The 23,735-nt window shown below is 35.7% G+C and overlaps 1 protein-coding gene across 2 annotated transcripts in view; it reads right to left on the bottom strand.

Annotated features, from left to right (window-relative positions):
* LOC111517914 (uncharacterized) overlaps window positions 1-23,735 on the bottom strand; it is a 1,107,665-nt gene that overhangs the window by 9,354 nt on the left and 1,074,576 nt on the right. Inside the window, exons 3-14 of one of the 2 annotated variants that reach the window (XM_074175687.1) lie at window positions 18,336-18,408; window positions 18,238-18,278; window positions 15,551-15,748; window positions 15,150-15,423; window positions 13,511-13,672; window positions 13,220-13,453; window positions 12,957-13,166; window positions 11,257-11,434; window positions 9,174-9,319; window positions 4,625-4,908; window positions 3,434-3,671; window positions 104-208 (exon numbers count right to left, since the gene is read on the bottom strand). In XM_074175687.1, coding sequence (XP_074031788.1) covers window positions 104-208; window positions 3,434-3,671; window positions 4,625-4,908; window positions 9,174-9,319; window positions 11,257-11,434; window positions 12,957-13,166; window positions 13,220-13,453; window positions 13,511-13,672; window positions 15,150-15,423; window positions 15,551-15,748; window positions 18,238-18,278; window positions 18,336-18,408 — 2,143 coding nt within the window. The remainder of the gene's footprint in view (window positions 1-103; window positions 209-3,433; window positions 3,672-4,624; window positions 4,909-9,173; window positions 9,320-11,256; window positions 11,435-12,956; window positions 13,167-13,219; window positions 13,454-13,510; window positions 13,673-15,149; window positions 15,424-15,550; window positions 15,749-18,237; window positions 18,279-18,335; window positions 18,409-23,735) is intronic. The other variant, XM_074175686.1, reaches the window with a different exon arrangement.

Genomic DNA, 23,735 nt, shown 5'->3' with positions numbered 1-23,735 from the left:
TTTATACCGCAAGGTTCGTACTATAGGCCACATTCGAGAAATCTATATAGAAGCATCATATAAGCACAGTCCTGTCAACAAAAGAAGTTGATATGTTGCTTGCCTTCTATGGGTGACGTAGATGCCAGAAATATGTCCCGTGCCATCACAGCTAGTGGTTGGGCACTGAATCAGCTCCTTACTGTCCTTGGTTTGGCTCTCGCTGAAACTAGGTCGCCGAAAGATGGCAATGATGAAAGCCATTTAAAAATCAGTGGGTGAGGTTAGCAAAGCCTTTGTGTTAGTACCGATAACCAAATAGTTTTTGTCTTGAGATGTTAGTTTTAGAAGAAATGAAAACCTTTTTAATCATGATGAATTCGGGAAACGACTTTTTATGGAGACAATAGCATTTTGTACATGAAGAACGGGAGACGGTAGAACTGAAACTACATTTTTGTGGTTATATTTGCCTAATAACAGGTTTCTTGTTGTCGGCGAAAATATGTGTAACTGAATAAAAAAAACGGTCAAATGTACTGGTGTCATTAGAAAGCAACTACTTAGTTCCGATACAAAAATCAAAAACCACGCGTTTTTGTAAGTATCAGTCAGTCACCGCCCCTAGGTTGAATTAGTAGAAACTGTAGTACTTAATAAGTACATTTCTACAGATAGTTGTGAAAGTCAACCTATTCAGGTACGAATATAGTCTGGATTGAATTGATTATAAATCGGTGTTTCGTGTGGTAGCAGTCAATTACCTATTGAGATGTTACAAAGAAAACTCACTGTTATATGTCAAACTTTCGCCAAATTTAATAATTTGGTCAGGGCAACTGAAATGAGAAGTTCAATATTTTGTAACAATATAAATATAAAATACTAACGTGAGAATAAAATATAAATTGTTTTAAAAACGAACATATGAACAAACGAAATAATTGAATAACTACAATGAAATCCATACTACAAAATAACCGTTAACACTGTATATAAGTGAAACATTTCTTTCTAATATCATTAACTCCTTATATCGATCATTATTTCGATCACTCTGTAGAAAAAGCACTTCCTAACCTAAAAATCCATTGTTGTCATTAGAGAGAGACAGAAAAAACTTTCTTCCGAGTGCAAATTCAAGAATAATGGGCCAATAAACTATGTATAAAGATTACAAATCATGAATTACTTACTCATTCCAACAATTCACCGTAAAAGTCCTAACAAAATACTGCTTATTTGAAGAAAATCAATGCTTGAAAGTTTACAAAAGTTAAAAATAGGAAAGGTATGAAATCTAGTGTAATGAAAAAAAAAAGCACTGAAACTGCTCCTAACTTATTAGAAAAACTACAATCATATCACACAGAAATTGTTCAGAATATGTTTATATGTTACCTTTTTATCTCTTCCATGATATGAGTCTCGTACAAAATGTACTTGAACCTCCTAAGGGTAACGGAACCGAAAATTACTGAACATATTTTTATCCATATTCCTCCCGAACAAACTGGTAAATTAGACTTGAAGATAGATTGCGGATTTCGATAAACATATGCAGATAACCATTATTAAATAAGTGTTGAATCTGAGTAAATGATTTTCTTCACGTTATCAATCAAGACGTCACCGACTCGCAGGTATTCTAAAATGGATTGTTTATCAGGGTTCAGTGTCGTTGGCGTTATACGGAGTGGCACAAATAAAGTCCGCTAATGAGATCAATTCTTAGTTTTGTTAAATTAACGAGACCGAATCAATAATAATGATACTTGAATATTTTGTTGTCGATGTATCTCGAAATTATTCGAGATTTGAAATTGAATTTCATTTTGAAAATGACGCATATTGATGATTGGCAGTTAGTTATATTAATTGAGGAGACTAAAAAGTGCTTCATATCATGTTAATTTTTGGATCCTATTCAATTTATTAATTCAATAATGCTTGAATAATATGGTCGTGTACTAAAAAGTGTAATAAAAGAAATGAAATAAAAATGATATGAAGAAATTATTACTTTATACTCAAACTAATAAGAACTATTTTAATCAAATGAAGAACTAATTGAAGAAATAATAATAATTTAGTAGAAACGCTATTTGTGGCATAATCATGTCACTGGAATTACAAAGGCTGCTTCTCAAAAGCTTGGAATACTGTTCCGAACCAGAAAACTGTACACTCCTCAGCACCATTTGATGCTTTACAAAATTCAGATTAGACCTTCTTTGGAGTAATGTTCTCATGTATGGAGCTTCGCCCCTAAGCATACCCTGAAACTGCTGGATTCCATCCAGAAAAGAGCCACCTGCTTAACTGGAGCGCAAACAACACTTGCGCAACCTTGATAGTCTGGAACATCGAAGAAAAGTTGTAGATTTGTCTCTCTTTTATAGATATTTTCACAGGAAGTGTTCGAGTAACTTAGCACATTTGATTCCACCAAGAGTGCTAATCTTTTGAGGTTCCACTCAGTACACGTCGAACTTCATTGAATCAACATTCTTCCATTTTGAGAACTGCGTGTATGTGGAATAAACTTCCTGAGAACGTTTTTTCAAATGAATATAATCTCGTCCAGCGATTCAAATCCAATGAGAATCGCTACTTACGCACAGTCACCGCTTTTATAGCGCCTTAAGGATTTTCCTGTAGTGCTTATGTTTTGTCCATAAAAAAGATTTCCTTCAATCTATTCACGTAGGTTTATTGTGGATTGTGGCGCACGCATACCAGATCATTCTGCTGATTTTTAAAATCATATCAGTTATACCCAAACATGCATGGAGTATCTGAGCCCTTCGCTGTCCAGTCCTCGAAGTCTCTTAAGATTCCAGAGAGTACACACAACGCTTATTAAATGATCACATAACCTCAGAAATTATACCATGGCTAACTCAGGACACTAATTTAATAGAATTGGCCGTACTTGATGAAAATCCGTATGAAAACTTATTGATACAGTTTATTGTATAGCGAAACACGTGTCGCGGTTTGTAAAACCCTTTATAGTGAAAATCATAGAATAAACTGTATTAATGAGTTTTCAGGAGACTAAACCAACAATCGCATGATACCTTGTGGAAATATGGACCAGATATTAATACATTTATCAATCTGGCCAATGCTAAAGCCACAAAAATTTGAAGAGCAAATTGAGAAAAATAACCTCATTGCATAAGCATCTTTGAAGGAGAAAGCAAATAGAAATCTGTCTTTTGAGAATGGTCTACCACTCCATTGAATACAACACTTTACTCTAATGTTAAAATGCAGAACCTTCGCCGTTCGTTCTCTCAGTTCAGTTTCAGGAAATTCCTGAAAACAAATTCTTCTCTTCAAAGTTCTTCCAACTTTTTGCTACCTTAGGTTGTTTTACTGAGCTCGAGTTACATTTAACGAGAGAAATTGATGAAAAGTTCAGATATTACTGAGAAACTACACCTACCTGTCTTTATTTGGCGACTTATCGTGCTGCGATAGGGAATGCTGAGGTGGAGGCATCGAATAACAAGTGCTGGGAGAATATCCACCGGGAGGCACAGGATATCCTGTTGTCACCGCTCCCGGATATCCGCTGGCACATGAATAACCGCCTGTGGGGTATGGTGTGTACGGATTCGACGAATAATCGCTCGCCACTGTAGTCATACCGTAACCTGGGTGCGGACTCATTGGACCATAACCTAGGAAAAATGATAAAGTGTTCACCAAGGAATGTACTATGAATAAGTGAATTAATTAAAAGAAATTCCGGACTGGAAGGCCGTAGTCTGCGAGGACGAAGGTCCTCGCAACGACTGCGGATTTCGAAGTCTCAACAATGCCTGACTGAAAAAGTCAGTCGTTGCTGAGTTATCATCTTTGACGCATAGTTCGACCAACAAAGTTATTGTAATCTATAAGATATTTCACTACGTGGCAACGGCGCATGTATAAGTAGCTCTCTCAATCAATTCACAAATCCCACATCCCTCGTATTCGACCAAGTTGGAAATCATGGTTCGTTGGAGTGATTCTGCTTCAAGTAAGTGTGCGCGAAAATATGTGGATATGTTTCTTATTAACAAGTAGATGCATCAAGATCTTCATTATTGTGAAAGAGTAAATTGGCTGTATGCCGAGATAGATGAAAAACTGAGTTGAAAAAATGTGACCTGACCGGGTGCACTAACCAGCAACGGAGTTGAATGACCGATGAATCACATCTCTAATTCATTTCTGCGTGGTGTTGATGCGAAGAATATGACATTTGTTGGTTATGAGGAATTAAACAACTAAATTTCATGCATTCGAAGTAAAATTGTTATTTCATTATAGAATCGCTCACATATATGAGCAACATCAGGATTGCATGAAATAAACCGACTATAAATACAAGTTTTATCGCCTATAATATAAATATGGAAGAGTCAAAATTGAAAGTATGCAGATATCAATGAAAGAAAAACTGATTTGATCCCGACCAGAATTCGAACCTGGCTCTCCTGTTCGCCAAACAGTCGCATTAACCAACACGTTTTGCCGAATGAAAGTGACGTTGACAACGACCTCGTCGTTGTCCTCTGATTTTCAACTTGGTGCAGAAATAGCAATCGCGTAGTCAATATTATTCAGGGCAAGAAACATTGATACGTACCTGCTGGATCCCTGTAGGCATCCATGTAGTGGCTGCCTCCGCTGTCGGGGGTGGATTCTCTGCTGTAGCCGGAGCCAGGCGCCAAGACGGGCCCGCCGCCAGCGCTTGAAGCGAAGGTCGCCACAGGCCGCACGCCACTGAAATTAACGGTGGGTTCATTTGCGGTTGAGAAATCGACAGGTTCCATTTGTTCATCCCGCGGGGGCGAGTAGCCGGGGGGCGGACGAGGTTGTACCGGTACAGCTTCACTGTGGCCGTTTTGGTATTGCGGGTTCGTATCGCTGCTATAAAAATATGGCGGTTTTTATAAAAATCATCGATGCAGCACCCGCGTGATTTCGAAAAAGTGCTTTCGGATTTCTACAGCCGGAAATTTTGAAAAATGATTTTTTGATAAAGGAATACTTAACCGCCACCATCTTGAATATTCGAAATATTATTAATGATAATAATAATGAGGGTTTTATTGGTGGGATTTAATTTCTGCAATGATAGATCACGGGAGTTTTTGACCTTCTATATGCCTCAGTAGTGGGGCTAATCTGAATAACGAATACATTGTTGGGTTCTACTTTGATACATGTCGTCGAAAGGGGAGACATCATCGCATTTTCCATTCCTTTAAGTCCAGCAATACATCCCGAGTGGAATTCTTTGGGTATATCATTGCTCTGAAGGTAATACGAGTGAAAATATTGAGGTTAATCATTTCGATCTAACAGCTCTTTGGAATATCAGAACAATTGTAAAAAGTTCTGTACATTCACTTGTTTTGCCCTGCTACATTTTCCAATTGCAGCAATTTCGTCTAAAAGACGATAGTGAAAGTTGTTGCAGAGATAATGGAAGAATAAATGGTAACCTCTCATCTCTCACATTTCATCAGATATTGACCACAACAGTTGTCAACAAAAGACGCCCCATTTTCTTCTCAATTGCCCCTATAGTCTAGGTATACCTTTTCTTGACAAAATATCAAAAATTCATAAAATTCTGGCTGTGTCACCTTTTCATGGTTAAGTATTCCCTTTATATCGCAAACTGCACCGGTACAATCTATTCATTCATTGATTCAGAAAGAAAGGAGGCATATTTTGAACCATTCCTAGGACCTGCTGACTGATATAAAATATTTTTACGCGCATGACGAAGCTAACATGGCGTGAGAGCGAACGGCACAAATCCGACAACATAACGTGCATGACGTCGCATCGGCACGTGCTAAGTTTCATATTGTGAATATAGGTACATGAATGTTCACGTGTATAGGAGAATAAACAAGAATGTTCGAGTGTGGTATATATATGAGAGAACGTCAAGCTGCAGAGACAGATCAAATTAGTTCACATACTGGTTCAGAACGCAAAATAGTTCGAGAATAAAGAAAGCAACTAATAAAAAAGTAAACTAGTGAAATAAGTGCGATAATAAAGAAGTTCAGTTCAGTTCAGTGGAGTATAGTGTTCAGTTGCAATTTTGAATTATCAAATGAGATTATTGAATTTGCATGACCTTAAACTTGGTTTATTATGAAATGCTCACGAATAGACATAATATTGAGGACTGCTGTAGGACGTAACAATATAAAAAGTCAAACAATAGAACCTCGTGGTCAAGTTACTTATGAACCCGAGTTCATATGTTACTGTATATAGTCGGGGTAGACCTCAGGCTGCTAATCATAGGAGATAATCTTGAGTTATTTGGATTTTTGAAGAGTGGTGAATTTTGTGAATTTACCAGAACGGTTGCGTCGGTCGAGCCCTTTCTCCGAAGCTCAGATCCACTTTCTGTACCGTGAGCTAAGAGATCATTGGGTCCGAGGAATAATGAGCCCCGAGCAGGCGCAATGCCATGGCCCGGTTGAAAGTTGGTTCGATTTCGAGATCTGAAGTAGGTAGGGCGTCATTCCACTAAGAACTCCAGCAATCAGAATAACCATTTCAACTCTGTGTAGACTCTGAGACGTTCGAAGACGAAATTCCGAAATTTCATTTGTTTTTTCTCATCTTTTCGGAAAATGATCGCTTCATTGGAGGTGGAAACTGCACGATGAATATCGTCTCAATTTGATGGAGGAGGACTACACCAGGTTTATTGGTTTGTCTGAGCCTGAGAGTGGAAAATGAAAAGTTTCAATGAATTCGGCACCTCTTATTTCCTACAACGGATTCAACAATCCCCGGAGCAACACCGGTCATCTGTCAATAATGTAGGAGTGCCAATGATAGTAATAAAGTAGTTATAGGCTCGCGTTTTGTCGATGTAAGAATCTTAGGCACTTCATGAACGGCTTTGCACCTCTTGTCAGGAACATCTAGACCCATCTCACGAATATGGTAGACTAAGAGGTTGATGACACAATCCTGGCAGAATGATCTTCTCAATTTCCGGTTTTCGTATGAACCTCTTGCTCAACGGGTTCCAACTAATACTGTTACATTTAGAATGGGAAGGCAACTATCAAAACAAAATCTGCTTCTCACCTACTAGATACGTTTTCATTCCTCATCAATAATGACATTGCTGGAAATCAATGTCAAATCAATTTTTGAAATGTCTGAGCAAAAATTAGGTAGGGACGACACTGGCAACGATAAAAATGTTTTTGCATAGCAGAAAATACCTTTGGGCTAATGAAAAATTTGTTTTCGAAAACTTCAGCTCCCTGTAGTTCAAAAGTCGAAATTTTTAGAACATAGTTCTAATTGAGTTAGATTCCCAAAATGTTTCAAAAAATAACCTCGATTATTATCATGCTTATAAAACACTTTCTATGAAATGTCATGAAAATAGAACATAGATTAGAACATAGATTCAAAAAACTCTTGTTTTTAAGAAAAATAGATAGCACAAGTTGAGTTCTTTCGTTTTATAGAGGCTTTCCATAAACTCCTCAGTAGTTTTGTAACGTAGAAAAACCTGAAGTGACGGTAGTGGCTTTTCACCATGGAGTGGTGAAAAGATACTACCTACAGTTACTAGTGGAATTCAGAACTTCTCCAATTCAATTCAAGCAACTATAAATATATTAATTGGACATGTTTGAGGTTTAAAATAATTTTCCTGTAAAATGTGATCAAAATGCAGTATTTCTGATTGAAAAAAATTGTATGTGCTAGCATTTCTTTCAGATTTAACAAGTGTAGAGGATCTGTCGTTTTCTGATACAGTAAAATAAAATTCATTGTTAAATTTTCAAAGGTTTTCTCTTCCACCCCTCACTAGCAACCTTTCAAGTGAATGGCAGGATATTTTGAATAGAGAAGTTGAAGTTACTCAAAAACTTCCACTCGCCAAAAACCGAACAGGGAAAATTTCAAGATCGATTTTTCCCATGTACCTAATCTGAAAAACTAATCTGATGAAATTGAAATATTTATGAAAAAATACCTTTGAAACTTCTTTTGAAAATCTCCTTCCTCTTCTATTTAACTTACATACAACTTTTCCATACGTCTCTTGTGAATTTGCTTGCAAAGGTATAAATTGACACCGAATCATTTGTATCGAATGAAGATTTCATTTGGATCACATGTATTTCTTCCTAGTCGACTACTCTATTATTTGTTATTGTGTCAGTAGTCATTTTTATCGTTCACAATTTTACTTCAACTAAATAACAAGAAAAATACATGGAAATTGAATATTATGAAAACAACTACACATAGCGAATGAAACAAATATCAATTACAGTTGGTGGAAAGAAACATTACACATGCGTCATCAATATAATACGCGATAGACAGTTGGTTGGCAATTTATATCGTAGAGAGAAAGTTATACCTACGAAAATACCATTGGCAATTTATAAGAGATTTGGACCAATTGAAGATCTATCGTTTTACAGTTCAATGTGATTAATTGAAAATTTTATAGGCAGATTATTACTTTCACCACTAATTAACTGTGAGCATTTCATATTCCACAGTAAATAAGTTTTATATTGAAGTTTAACCTCAAAATGGGAATGGCTCTATCTTATATTTGAATTTCAAGATATCGGGGTTGAAAATGCGAAATATAAAATATAATGTGTTTATATATAAAACAATGAATGAATTGCTGACGAATTTCATGAACTTGCCCCAAAATTATAGCAAAGGTTGACTTTTTATTTGCTTCTATTTAAAAAATGAAAGCGATTCTCTATTGAACGGTTGAAATGTTTGGAGCTGAAGCAACATCAGTTAATTTTCATTACTTTGCCGACTCATTCGGATGCACGAATTGATGGTGTATGGTGCTGGTGTGATATTTTTTGTCTAAAGTGTACCTATGTATGACAACTGTCATTTATAATAACTAAACAGTATCGTCAACTTAGAGAAAATTCATGTGTTCCAAACGGAATCCTCATCCGATATGGACGACTGACACGATTCTTTTACTTCCTATCGCAACCGACGTGATGAATAATAAACCGGAAGTCTTCTCCGAATCAACCTCTCCCGGCCGACGTTTTACTCCGAACAGCGAACGAGACCCGACTTTTGCGGCCAATCTGAGCGAACACACCTCGTAAATAAATAAACAAAACACAACCAACCTGTGGGACAGCCTGCTAACGCTGAGGTCCAGCGTCTGGCCCTGGGGGCTGGGCACCTGGGGGCTCGCCGAGAGGTGGGGACTGGCCGCCGCTTGTGGGCTGCCTCCGACTCTTTGGCCACCGTAGTGCGGTGAACTGTACGCCACCTGAAAATATAATAACCGCATCACAGTTCGTTATTCGACGTTATTTATTCAGGTTCGGGTCGGGATAACGACGCTTTAAGTAAGTCGACGGCGGCTTTGGGATTTTGAAAAGCCGCGTACTGACTCTCGAATTACGACTACCGGTCAGATTCGTTCGGGGAAAATGTATTTTGGTTATTTTGTTACACCTTTAGGTTTATTCGCGGAATTTCAGACCTCAAAGCTCCAGGATTCATCTGAAAAAATTTAACAAAAACCATCACTAGTACCTGTTATCGTACTTGAAAATGCACCGCCTTTTAACTTGCAAATTTATTTGGTTGCTTCCATGTTAAGGCTTGGATTCATTTCTGTATCTCAATAAATTGTTGCGCCTCTTTTTCAGGTAGCTTTGTGTTCGATTTTTAATGTTTTGCTTTTTATATCAGAAAAATTTTGACAATCAAGCACCTTCCAACACTCATTTACACCCTCTACATTATTTTCATACTATTTATATAATATATATATATATATATATATGTCTGTATATATATATATATATATATATATATATATATATATATATATATATATATATACAGACATATAGATATTATCGAGTGTGTATGATACAAATCAAACAAAAGAAGGAAATTAGTGAACAGAACACTCAAGAAATATGGAGGCAAACCGCGGATACGTGTTTCTGGCTATTGGCCTCATCAGCGCGGTGCAGCCAATTGCAATATAATATATATATATATATATATATATATATATATATATATATGTCGAGAGACAATACTTTTATTCGACTCTACTCTATCAATAAGATTATTATAACGTGAGGATGGTATTTTATGTCATCTATGTGTTAGGAAACACACGTTAAAGGGTAAGACCTCGTTAATCCTTAGCTCGTACAATTTCAGACTTCTGAGGGTTGCCTTTCGTAGGGGTGCGACAGCTGGTTAACGGAAAAACATATTTTAAAACAGAAACTGATCTATTAATATTCAGTTTCAGCAAGTATATTTAACACCACTCATAGAAATTATCCAAATCGACTGAAGAAAGTCAGCGCCACAAATACTTCGAACTGTTTTAGATAACTTCAAGTTATTAGTAAGCTTCAAGAATGAATTATTTCCGATTACTTGATCAAGCTCATTTGCCTACAAGAAGATATAATGAGTTCATATGAGATCCATGAGGCACACCCGATCGTATTTCAACTGGTTCAGATACGCAACTTCCATATTTCACCAAAAATATTCAATCTGTTTCATTGTAATTGTATTTTGAACAAGATAGAAAACTCTATGATTTGTTTTTGTAATGAAACCACTTTTAGAAGTATCGTCAGATTTTACGAATGTTACTTCCAGTTTCGTAAATATTCATCGTTGAGAGCCCTGAAATATCAAGCAACGGGGCAGTATATTCATGATTTCAAACTTTCATTTATAGTGTATACGAAGTCAATTCGAACTGCATATAAACTAAATAGTTGCCGAACGTCGGCAGTTTCTTTGTATGTCATGGACGGCGGTATAATTACGTGGTCTAATCATTATTTTTATATGGGAGGTTTCATATGGTATTAACTAGTAAATCTATCAGACCCGATGCATTCGTGTCTTATTTAGCTGTTCGGATTGACTTTATATAGACTCTTCTTGATAATAGATTCGACATTTAGGTCACAGAATCAACCAACGCAAATTACCAATGAACGAACTAATTTTTTTCATCGGTTACCATGTACGATATTTACGTGTTTGTCTGAAGGTATCATAATTAGTATTATCATTGTATATGATACATTTGAAAGTGGTACTTCTCATCTTTCGACAGACAGTCCAATGAGCAAAATGGCACTAAAAGAGTACAGCTAATTAACGAAGAGATCTATCAATCATTCCAATTAACCTACATCGCATTAAGTGACTCACCTGTGGACTGGTAGTGGTGACGCTGGACGTCGAAAGATCGATAACAGAGCCCCCGGGAGACGTATGTGGCCCCTTCATTTGAGCGTGGGCCGTTGTCACACATTTCACAGATAAGTTAATTGCTGAAAAGCCCACAGGAAGGGGACCGCCACTCGTAGCGTCGTACTGATACATTGGTCTGAAAATTGAATTGAAAAAATGTGTCACTCGAGAGGAGGGCAGCGAGGGATATATAGCAGAGAAATAACTCAATTTATTTTCAGGGAAATGAACACAGAAGCTGACCGGTGACTCGTGATACGATACAAATGGAATATCTGACGAAATAGTTGAAAACTTTGGCTCAATGCTGGTAAACAATAAATACAAATACTTTCAAAGAGAAACACATCAAACCCTAAATTAATATCTTCATTATTACAATATGAAAAACACTTCAACGAATCCAAAAAAGCAGTTTACCCAATCACCAGAAATACAATTCTTTTCTTTGGCGTCTCCAGGAGGTGAAGAAGACTTCTTCATCTCCTGATGACACATACTTGGTGAAAACCGCTTCACGAGGATCATTGCGTTTCTGATGATTAGGAAAAGTGTTTGTTTTGGATTTAATCTACGCCAGAGATTCAAGGTTTATTTTCAAATTTCAACCAATATTCACCTCAACTAATGGGAATAAAATTTAGTAAACAAATCCCAGCTATAGGTAGTTTATAGTTTAAAAAATGCATATTTTGGTGTATATCCTACGTTTTATTACTTATAATACTATTCTAAATACACGCATATCTCTAAAAAATTATTACAATATTGGAGACTTTATTTAAATATAAAGTTGAGAAATGCATTTCATCCGAGACAAAGACAGATGTAACGCCTTAAAATGGATGTTTTGAATACCAGGACAATCCTTAAACAAGCTTGGCAAAGCAAAATTATGATATGAACTCTTTCACTGTTGTGGAATTGGCCGCAGTGGTAGTGCGTCCGACTCACGATCGGAAGGTCGTGTGTTCGATTCCCGCCTCGACCAGATATTCTTCCTGAGATAATTTATCTGGTTGAAGCTGGAATGATTCTGCAACCGTGTTAGGAATCACACGTTAAAAAGTAAGACCTCGTTAGTCCTTAGCTCGCACAAGTTTCTCAACTTCTGAGAGTTGTCGTTCTTATGGGGGCGGCAGCTGATTAACGGAAAAACAGATTTCAAACAGATTTTTAAACTGAACAATCTACACAGAACTGGATAGGTAATTAAATTTGGCGGTCGACGTCGAATCTTGGCTTTGCAACTGATCGCCAGATATACGTTCTGGAAAGGCAAAGGTTTCATCATAAAATAAATTCCTTTTGAATATAGAATAAAGAAAATACTTTTGTCTAGTTTCTACTGTGTTTATTCATTCGTTACGACCGGTTTCGGCTTATAAGGCCATTTTCAAGTCTTATAAGCCGAAACCGGTCGTAACGAATAAATAAACACAGTAGAAACTAGACAAAAGTATTTTCTTTATTCTATATTCAACATGAATTTCTACAAAATAAATAAGTCATCAATCGAACGAGTTAAATTCCTTTTGAAAATCTCATTGTTTTTCCCTGGCATATTATATATTTATCTTGCACAATCATCGAACCATTTTCATGATGAGACGTAACGGTTCAGACAGGATCATTATATTACTCAAATAAACCCGTACCTGGGATAAAGGGGTCCACTTGATTCTTGCTCTTCGCTTTTCATTAATCCTTGTGCGTTCGCTACTGCTAGTTGATGCTGTTGAACAGCTGCGGCTTCTTGCTGATACCTTTGCTCCGGATGCTCTTCCATATACCCGTACATACCCTGTGGTGGTACCCTTGGAGGTCCCAAGGGTTGTTGAAGAGAAACACATTGGCTAGAGTCGTACCTAAAAAGTAATGCCATTAATGTATACAGTTTACATATTTCTTGTTGAGTTACCTTTCGAAACTGGTGGTACCAGGATCATACGGCCTGTGACTGGCCGAATTTATTAAAGCTGAATCGTACGATCTATTAACTATTTCGTTGGAATAGGTGACTACTGGTCTAGCGATAGCACTTCCCATTGAATCGCTCATTTCAGCGTAGGATCGCTCCCTGTGATACATTTCTTCGGACATTGGTGACTGATGGTAGGGAGATCGGTGAGGCATTTGATGATCCATATTGTATCTGAAATTAGATTACATCACTGAGATTTTGATAACTATGACGGAAACAAATACGTACCCTGGTTGTTGGGGATTGTGATGGGGACCCATGTGAGGAGCGGTGTGGTGAATTTGATGTGGACCCCTCGAGTTCATCGTGTCCATACTTGACATCGAAGAAGAATTTGAATCTTGATTTATGTAGGGTTCGTAGGCTGATCTCATTCCCGACGGAGGTGATCTAGAAAGATGTGGATTCAGGAATTACTTCTGATAGAATGTATTTGATAAACATGAGGGAGAGATAACCCAATGACAAAATTTGACTAGGTTCAACAATCGGCCTCTCTGGGCAGACAAATTTCGACAGAGAACCAGAGGGCTTATAGATACTACTGCTATTATACCTCATTTGGAAGAGAAGAATCATGTGTAATACTCATAGATATTGAAGCTGACTTTGTGTTTTGGTAAAATGGATCCATTTTAAGGAGATAATTAAGACACTCCAGGATTCAGTGAACTATATTGTGAGAACTTCGAAGTCGATCTTCTTTCTAGTCAAGGTATCTGTAGAAGTGAGACAAAAGTCTCTAATTCTCTCTTTGATGTTCCGGATAGGTTTCCAATAAGGCGGAGGACTCTTTTATGAATGAAATCGAACATACTCAGAGTATGGTGAAGGGTAATTCTTTAAATACGTAGGCAATATTTGAAATTCCAGCTTCATGAAAGAAGTTGCTGAACCTTCTGATTTGAAGCAGTATTCCATGTTTCTGATAAGTTGTTTCAGTGAAGTCATTGTGCTCAGACTTATTGATATTCCGTTAGATATCCGATAAACTAATTAAAGCAGAAAGCGGAACTTTTCTTCGACATTTATTTCATCAGAAAAAACTATCTGGATTTTTTCACCATAGAATTTCACTTGGTTACTAACATCCTGAGTTTATTTTGTTCCAGGTCCAGATAAAAACACTGATGTGAGTTGAAACATGTTTCAGGTGATATGATTGATATTAATGAGAATTATTTCTGGTAGATTGAGTGAGATTGAGTACTTTCAGAATTCGTTTGATCTGAATGAAGACAAGACAATCATCGAGCTGAGAAGGTAATACATTTTATGAAGGAGATCAGCAGCTTGTTGGCCATAGTGCTCACAATATTTCTTCAATGTCACCAATGAAGGATTTTCAAGTAACTCGGAATGGAAGGAAATGTTTTTAAACAAAAGCTGACATTCGTGATCAAAAGTATTTTTATAAACTGTTAAGAAATATTAGAGTAACTGAGAATTTCCATTAAAAAATATTATTTAGACAATGAAGAGAAATAAACATACGCATGTTTCTGCTAGTGAAAGCCAACATTGATAAACATTTTTTTCCCAAAAAGTATCCACAAATCGTTTTGTAAATGATTCAAAAGCAATAGTCTCTCTTTGATATTACGTATCGCTCGACACTTTTGATTTTTTTGATTTGCCAAGGATGAGATTAGCACATGAGCAATGGAGCTCAGTGTGATCCATTTCAGAATATTCTTCGACATGCATATCGATGGGAATGAATATTCAACTATCGATATCGATAGTTGTAAATCTTAATCAAGCTATTGTGGTATAAAAAATCAAGGAAAATTGTATATAGGTGCCCTTCTTTACATTACCCTTGGGACTGGTTTCATTGAATACTAATACGTGACATTCAACTCACCTGCAAGAACTTGGCATTTCTGTTTTTGGTACTAGAAGTTCTCCTTGTCCAGCAACATTGCAACAATTACTAGCAGTTAATTCAGATTTTGGAACTTTCATCGGATCTGGCTTGATAGGATTCGTTTTGGAACTGTAAAATTGGTCGTAAGTAGGCTTGTCATCAGCTGACGTCGTTGAAGGATTCCCATAAACCAAATAATTGGGCTTAACGTCTTCCGAAGTAGGAGACCTCTTGCTTTCGTAGCTTTGAGTGAATTCGCTTTGAGCACCACCTTGAAGAACAAAATACTTATTTAAGACTGCGGTGTTAGGCGAACCATAACAAATGTGCGAAAACTATGCAGGCAGACAAGTAGAGGAGTTGGAAAGTTCACACAGACTCGACATTGAAGATCTTACCGCCGAAAGGGGAGCTGCTGGGGGATTTGACTCTGCCCAAGCTCGAGTGATACTTGTGTTCCCTAGCAGCTTGCTTGTTCGCTGCTGCTACTGGGCAACCTGACAAACTGCGGTGAGAGTTGCGATTCGAGCTAACATGGCCTCTTCCGTTGCATCCCGGGGTCGGGCACTTGAGGATGGTCTCGTGTAGGGCAAGGACTAGGTCACGATAATAGAATCAGTTTGTTTCTTTTAAGGTTAGCTGATTCAAGAACTTCTGATCGATAATCAAAAACAAAACTTTTTATTGAATGTAGTGAGCCTCGGTTATAGATAACTCATTCAAAAAAGGATTAGGAGAATGTATTTTCGACTGTCACTACACTGTCACAAAAAATGCACATATTGAGAATTGCATATTGATCTACACAATTACTATACAAGGATAATAATAATAATAATATAATAATAATAAATCGGCTTTATTGATAATACAAAAAAAAAAACAATACAAAGATATATTTGAAAATGAAAATAGTTTACAGGAGATTCTGGTACTCCTTGGCGAAGTCTAGCTCAAAGCTACTCTAACTCAACCAACAAGCACCACTCCATAATGCACGCAAACATACAAAAATAAAAGCAATTAACAGTGATGGTACCACGAAAATAGAACCGTAAATGAAATAATAATTTGTGATTACCTTCTAAAGATGGTTGATAAATAATTTAATTGAATTGATCTGGGCATCATAAGAAGAATTTGGCAGTACAATTAAATCATCAAGATGATATTTCCATTTCGAAAATTGAAAAACCTGGTAATGAAATCTGAGTAACTCTATTATTCATGTGAAAACTATATAGGATACTATCTTTATTAACTTTTAAATAAAATATAGGTATAGGGTCCATCCAAACGGCTTTGAAGTTCCCAAGAGAATCTTTTTTAAGCATTTTTTAAGTTTCAACTACTTTGATTATTGCAAGTTTCACTAAGATAATCATTGAATACTTTGTTTATTTTGTTCATTTTCATATCGAACGAATATCGGTGTCAAGAGAAATTGATATTATCATCGACAAAGTGACAATTTAACCGTAGCTATGTCAAAATTACCGAACAAATAGACAGAATATTTTTGTTTATGAGTTTCTTCTGAGTTTCATGTGGTCTCATAATTTCAAATTTTTGTAAGGGTGGACCATTGAAGTTTTTGGCTTTTGCAATTTATTATTTGTTTTCATTCATGTAGGTCACCACGTCAAAGTTGATGACATAACCTCTTTAATGAATGTGTGGAAAACAGAAATTGTTTCTATAGCTACAATATGAAATCAGAATTCATCTAAATCCACTTTTATAATTAGGTTGTGAAGAATCTACTTGAAATGATTTTGATAGATTTTTAGTGGATCTATTTTTCATCCTTTTGAGTATTCAGAAATCATTGTGACATATTTGGAGTTCATCATATACCATAATGAGTATTATTGTCTCATTATCAAAGTGTATATACGGCCAATTTAAAAAAAATTAATGAATTTTGTAGAATACTGAGATTGAAAAAAAAAACTGAAAATTTGAATTTTCACAAAGTTGAAACATGTCAATTATGTTATAAGTTTCGATAGTTCTTCAGTTCTTGTATTAGCCAACCTCGATTGAGTATAATAAAAACTGTGTGGAAACATCAAAAGACCAGAAAAATCAAAACAAATAATCGGGTAGAGAGATAAAATCAAATAAAAACAAAAAATTTATTGAATTTGAAGATTTTGTGAACCGTTTTCGATTGTTATTCTTGGTCACACAGAGATTTTTCCACACACAGATTAACTATGTTATTATACTCAAAACCAAAACTGATTCCGTTTGCGTCAGGTCGGGGACTGGAATGGGGTGGATTATGATGGATGCAAACTACTCGAAAATAAAAATAATATGCTCTCTACCCGGTAAAAATGCAGCAAAACTAGTCGAGAAGAAAATAAATTGAAAAAGCTTGTGGAAGAGTGAACGTTGCGATAATTAGCTCATTTATGTTCTCAATTTTTGTGCTTCTCAACAACCAAGTCCAAAGTTATTCAAGCATTTTATCTCAAATATACCAGTTTTCATTAATTTTCATGGTAGGATAGTTCTAGCATGGATTTTCCGCAAACATATTTCTATTGCCTGGATCAGAAATGGAAGACGAGATACATACTGAAATATTTGAAGAAAGATCAGCGAAACATTTAAAAAATTCGTGCACTGAGAGGTGAACATCATCAATTTTCGGCTCCCATAAATTTAGACTTTCAAGAGTAGTTTAAACAAAGCCTCATAATCGTCCAGAATGATCCAGAGCTCTCCACAGCATTCAAAAATGTTCTGGAATGTTTTATAATAATTTGGGATATTCAATGATGCTCCAAAATGTTCCAGACTTTTTCAGTTGTAAAAACTGAAAAAGGTGATTTTCGTTCAATTCAATAACAGTGGGGGGCAGAAGCTGTTTCAGATGAACTATTTCTTTCGGTTTAAATGTGAAAAAAAATCTGTAAATGGTTTTTATGGTAGTTCTGCATCACTGATATAATAATGAAGAAGTAGAAAGCCAAAAAACCTTTAGAAGTGTATATTATGGATTCACTCAGTATTGAGAACATAATTCAGCCAGAATCAACGAGAACAAGACACCAAATTCGCATTCTCGACTTACTTTCCGAAGTAACCTTGTCTTTGCGCGGACATCCCGACAGACTATAGAAATAAATAACGTTAGTTTGAAACGAAATTATTTTTTACAAAAAAAATTACCTTCTATGATGGGAATAGAGCCCTGTGACGTGTCCTTGACCGGTACAGCCCGGGGTGGGGCACTTACTTCCCTCTGAAAAGAAGAGAAAATCGTTAAAAAGTTTGTTACCGAAAGTTTCGGGAAATCGTTAAGGGTGGCTGTAGGAGCGATGGAGTTTTACGAGGGGATTTGAACAATTTGTAGCTACATTTGAATACAATAGTATCAATTTTTATGGGTTTGACAGAAACCATTCTTGTGGCAATCTCGTTTTTTTCCAAGTGAATGTTTCTTTCGTGGAGCTTTAGAAAATGTAATAGTGAATAGAATGAGAAGTACATTTTCGTTGGTATATCTGGGAAAGAAAAAATATTGAATTTTCTACTGTTTTGTCGTTACTGAACAGTTGTCAATTTAATTCGTCATCTGCTGATCTAATTTAGGTTTTCAAATGTTATCTTTCCACCATTCAGCATTGTGTTTCTTTTGATTTCAATCTTTCAATGAATTTAATTTCAGTCTGAAACTGATTGATATATGTTTTTCGAAATCATCTTACGTAGTTTCTGTACTATGAGAAGGTCTTCATTTTACTTTTTTAGCAGCGAAATGGATTTATTAGATTTTATTATACTGTGTAACAAAGGAATTATTGCACACGGTGTCATTCAATTGTTTTCAAGTTTAGAAATTTGACAAGGAATAAAGGTTTGTTCCCCAACAATGAAACAATTGAGTAAATGTGTCAAGGCTATTTTGATGGCAGGTTTTTAAACCTGACGTTTCGCCTAGCACTGCGGTATATATTGTCAGTAGCGATGAGGCGACGAACGAAGCATCACAGCGGATACTAGTATAATCATACAACTTGATAATTGGAATACAATGAATTTTCTTGGATGATGGCTACTCTTGAAATTAGTCTTTTTTAATACCCTTCATACACTAAATACTTCAATTATATCGATTATTCACCTGGAAATAGTGTATTCCTTCAATTTTTATATTCAAATTAGATATTTCATTGAAAAATGACGAAGATACCACATAGTATGGTCAGCATTTTAGGAAAACTTAACCGACAAAGGTGAAAACTATTTATTATATGATTCAATATTTTCAGTGAAGATGTTTTTTTTAATTCTCGAGGTGGTTCAATTATAGAGATGCCTAAATGATGCAGTTCATTCTTGAAAATGAAAAGCAATACCATGAGGATGAAGAACTCAGCAATACACAATGATATTGAGAACCTATCGCCAATTAGGTTGTTTGTGTTTTTTCTTAGTTTTTCTTCTTTGATATCGAATTTTGAACTCGAATTTCACATACATGACATAACTTTGAATGTCTTTTGGAGAAAAAACTTTTTTTATCAGCTTTTATTTAACTTTTTTTTAAATTTGTTTTTGAAAAAAATATTACAAAGCTATGAAGATATGTTGCAATATATGCATATCCTTGTGCCAGAGCTTGTATCAGAGTAGTATTTTTTGCAACCAGAAAGTCAACCTTCAGAAAAATGGATTAAAATAAGTTTCAGTATATCATGATATTTTCTTAATTTTTATACACTTTAGAGTATATTTGATGGGAGTTTGACTGAAAAAGTGCCTCATTTTCATGATGTGTCAGTTTTTAAACCAGCCGTTCCATGTGCAGCTGATGCGACAAACATCATAAAAACAATGTAGCAACAGTTGAAAATTCCTGCTCGACTGAGATTGTGCTCAATTTATGAAATCAAATGTAAGGACTGCGATGCAAAATATTATGGGCAGACTAAAAGATGTATTAAAATAAGATATAAGGAACACAAAGCACACTTAAAATATGGAAGTCAGAAAAATCAACACTCGCCTATCATATTTTGCAATAAAACCGTTCCATAGACTTTAGTTCATTGAGATTAGTTAGACAAGTTAGCAACAACAGGCATATAAGAGTGTAGAAATAAGTAAACATAATAATATTGCGAATAACAATGCTGGACCAATACCTAATAGTATACTATATAGCTTGTTGAAATAATATTTTAATTATCAGATTTACCATACTATTACGTTAGATCACATTGTAAAATTAATTTAAGACAATTATGACGCAGGTACCTAACAGAGGTATCTATGGTATAAATAAGGATAACATTGCATGTATATTCAATTTATTCTTCCTCTTGGAGATGATCACTTGGATATCAAAACACGTGAAGAGGTGTTAAAATAACGGTTTTGTGTTGGGATAAAACTGCAGTAATATTCATTTCATCCATTATAATCTCAACAGTGACATTTTTATAAGTCTTGTCACCAAAAACAATGCTCTCAGAATGTTTTGGGAATAATATTATAAACGAACTTGAGAAAAAGAATAATAAAATTTTCTGAATATACATAGAAAGCCTTTGGATTTGTGGTAATTTGTAAATTTGTTGTGGCAAAAATGACTCCAATGAGTGAATAATTAAGATTTTTGAAGGAAAGTTAGTATGAAACTATCTTGCCCAATTTTTTTTTGAAAACATGCTATATTTGTTCAGGGTTTTTTGGAATCATTTCGACACATTTGAGACTAATAGTGAAGGTTTTTGTTGGAATAAACTATCATATACCAACGTGTCAGTTCATAAGACTAGAAGAGTATGACAAATATCTTACCAAGGACCTGTACGAACTAGGAACAAGTACTACTACGAATGGATGCCATAAAAATAAATAATGGAGTGTAGCCTATATAAGACTTCAATGATTCTTGAAATTTGGAATATGGCAAATAATACGACGTTTTGGGTGTCCAGAAGCTCGAATACTTGATAATCCTACAAGTTTAATTCAGTTGATACATTTCATTCATCGCTGCAGGAATAAAAAATCTACTATAATATAATAAAATGTGTATGAACGATTTACTAATACAAAGTGTGAGTTGACAATATGTCCAATTATTGGAAAATTCATTTGAAACGAAAAAGTAGCAAGTAAAAGATGTTTTCTGTTCGTTTTTTGAAGAATTGAGTAGTTCAAAAAACAATATGTAGTTTTTAGTAGTCTTGAGATTGACTGATTTTACCTGTAATGTATTGGTAGAAAATACATTTTGAACATTTTAGTGTTGAGTTCTTTCATCTTTCAAATTGAGGTTAATACAGCTACTCTGATACTTTGGATGTTTCACGAGGCCATTGAGAAATTTGCGTAGAAAACCAAGATGAACGTATTCAGATTCAATTTTCATCATTTTCATGAGCAACTCTTAGAAGATCAAAAGCACAAAATTAAAGAGAACGCTGTTTTCCCTGTTAACTGACTCCTTATAAATACTATATATTTGGTACTATATAATATTCCTGTACTCACACAAAAATCTCACCAATACGAGTTAGTCGAAAGGTCAGAGGAATATTTTCAAGATTCCTAGCAATTTGACTTATTTTGATATCTATTGAGCATTTGTAAGTATCATAATTGTCATTATTATTGGAATTATTAATTCGATACAGTTCTCATGATATTGTAAGTAACGGGGTATCCTTTCTAAAAAGATACATTTCTGAATTTCCAGTTGAGCCATAAGGAATCTGGCTTTGAAATTTCGAAGAAATATCAATATCATTTTACCTCAATATTGAAAAAACGTCAAATCGTTTCTGTAAGAAGTCGATCCGGATGAAAAACTATTCCATCGATAACGTCCATGTTGTTTAGCCTTCATTAGGCTAAGCCGTGGCATACGACACATCGCAAAAAGAACTCCCGTTTCTCTTTTTTTTTCTCTCGTCTTCTCTCTACCTCCTCCGCATCCTCGTAAAGTGTTGTGTTGTAAATTAAGATAGAAAGAGTGTGTATCTCGGCGCAGATGGGAAACTCCGCCTCTTCGGTCGATTAGCCTATCCCCTGGAACGGGTGGAGACTCACGAGAAAAATCTTTTTTCGGAAAAAAGAAACCGCATCGGTGAGTGGAAGGCGTCGGGTGGGCCCGGCGACGCCGGCGGTCACCGCACCTGCGGACTAGCATCGCTGGCGTCGTCGGCGTCGCCTTGTGCGATACGTACGCCTCTCGCGCTTGTCCAGGCACTCTTGGAACTTTTTTTGTCGTTTTCGGAAGAGGAGAGAAATCTCGACGTCCCACGACGGGATCGCTCCCACTCCGGAGGTGGGGTCGAGGTCGGGAGGACGAGGGGTAGGTACTTACAAATCGCTCCGACGAAACAGAAAAAAAAAGAACCGAGCGGTAGGTAAATACAAATTGTTTTATTTGCCACCGGAACGATTACGTAATTTATGGGGAAAAACATACGTAATGTGATGGGGATTATAGTTTGAATGGGGATTTGTGTCCGAAATATCTGGCAAGTTTATTATAATGGGGATTTGTATGAGATCGGGCTGGATTACTTGGTTATTCATGATGACATTTTTGAAATACTCCACGGTGGTCATATGATTTAGTGTCTTGGACGTTTTTGTGTAATGGAATTGGCAGACATTCGATGAAAATCGAAATATTATGTCACTGTGGGATTTAACAGTCTACAAAACAAATGAAAGAAAGAAATCAGTGAAAAACTACTTGAAACCTGCCAAATTCTACATTTTTCGAAAATCATAGAAAAATAAGGTTTTTTAAGATATTCAAACAAATTACAAGGGAAAAAGTTGCTCAGTTTCCAATTCAATATCCTCTCTCAAAATTTAAATTCACTTCTGTCACCTTAAATTTTTTCTTTTTTGTTTTGATTCTTCGAATATTTCGCACTTACGATTCGAACGAAATTTAAATTTCATAATTTCGAATAATACGAGACTTACTCAGAAAATATCCACGTTGGCCTACAAATTTCATTTAGTTTTTTCATTTAATTGTGAAACGGACTTGGATTTTCAGTGTATGGATATTATTGTCAGTAATCGTAGGAACGAATGTTATCTCATTTTTATTACACCCATATTTCTTTTTTCAATAGATTTGATAATGTTTTTTCGCCAAAAATTCAGTTACAGCTGGGTTGGAAATCGAAAATTATTTCTGTTGGATGTGCAAATGGTGCAAATGATGAATTGAAGTGAAATTTTATAAATAAATTTTATAAATTCGTCAGTTTCACCATTAGATCTGTGAAAATTGAACCAAAATAACTAGAACCAAATTCACAACAAAACATTTATTGATTCATTTCAATAATCTCATAAAGAACCCGAATTCATCATTTAGCATGGCGTCTTTTCCGTTCTATACAAATTGCGGTCCACTCATTGACACATTTGGTGGTATTTTCAATAACATGGAGACAACACTCTCAAATGACATTCTCTGAATGTTCTTTGTTTGCAAATGGTCTGTGCATAGAGAAAAAGTCCGTTGGAGATAATTCCGGTGTTCTTGGTGGCCAAGAGTCATTCCAATATCGTCCTATCACTCTG

This window comes from Leptinotarsa decemlineata, unplaced genomic scaffold, assembly GCF_025532065.1.
Source record: "Leptinotarsa decemlineata unplaced genomic scaffold, Ldec_3_MD MMD2_tig00001064_RagTag_RagTag, whole genome shotgun sequence".
Classification (NCBI taxonomy): Eukaryota; Metazoa; Arthropoda; class Insecta; order Coleoptera; family Chrysomelidae; genus Leptinotarsa; species Leptinotarsa decemlineata.
Note: the sequence above shows the minus strand (reverse complement) of the source record. Positions and strands in the feature narration are given on the sequence as shown.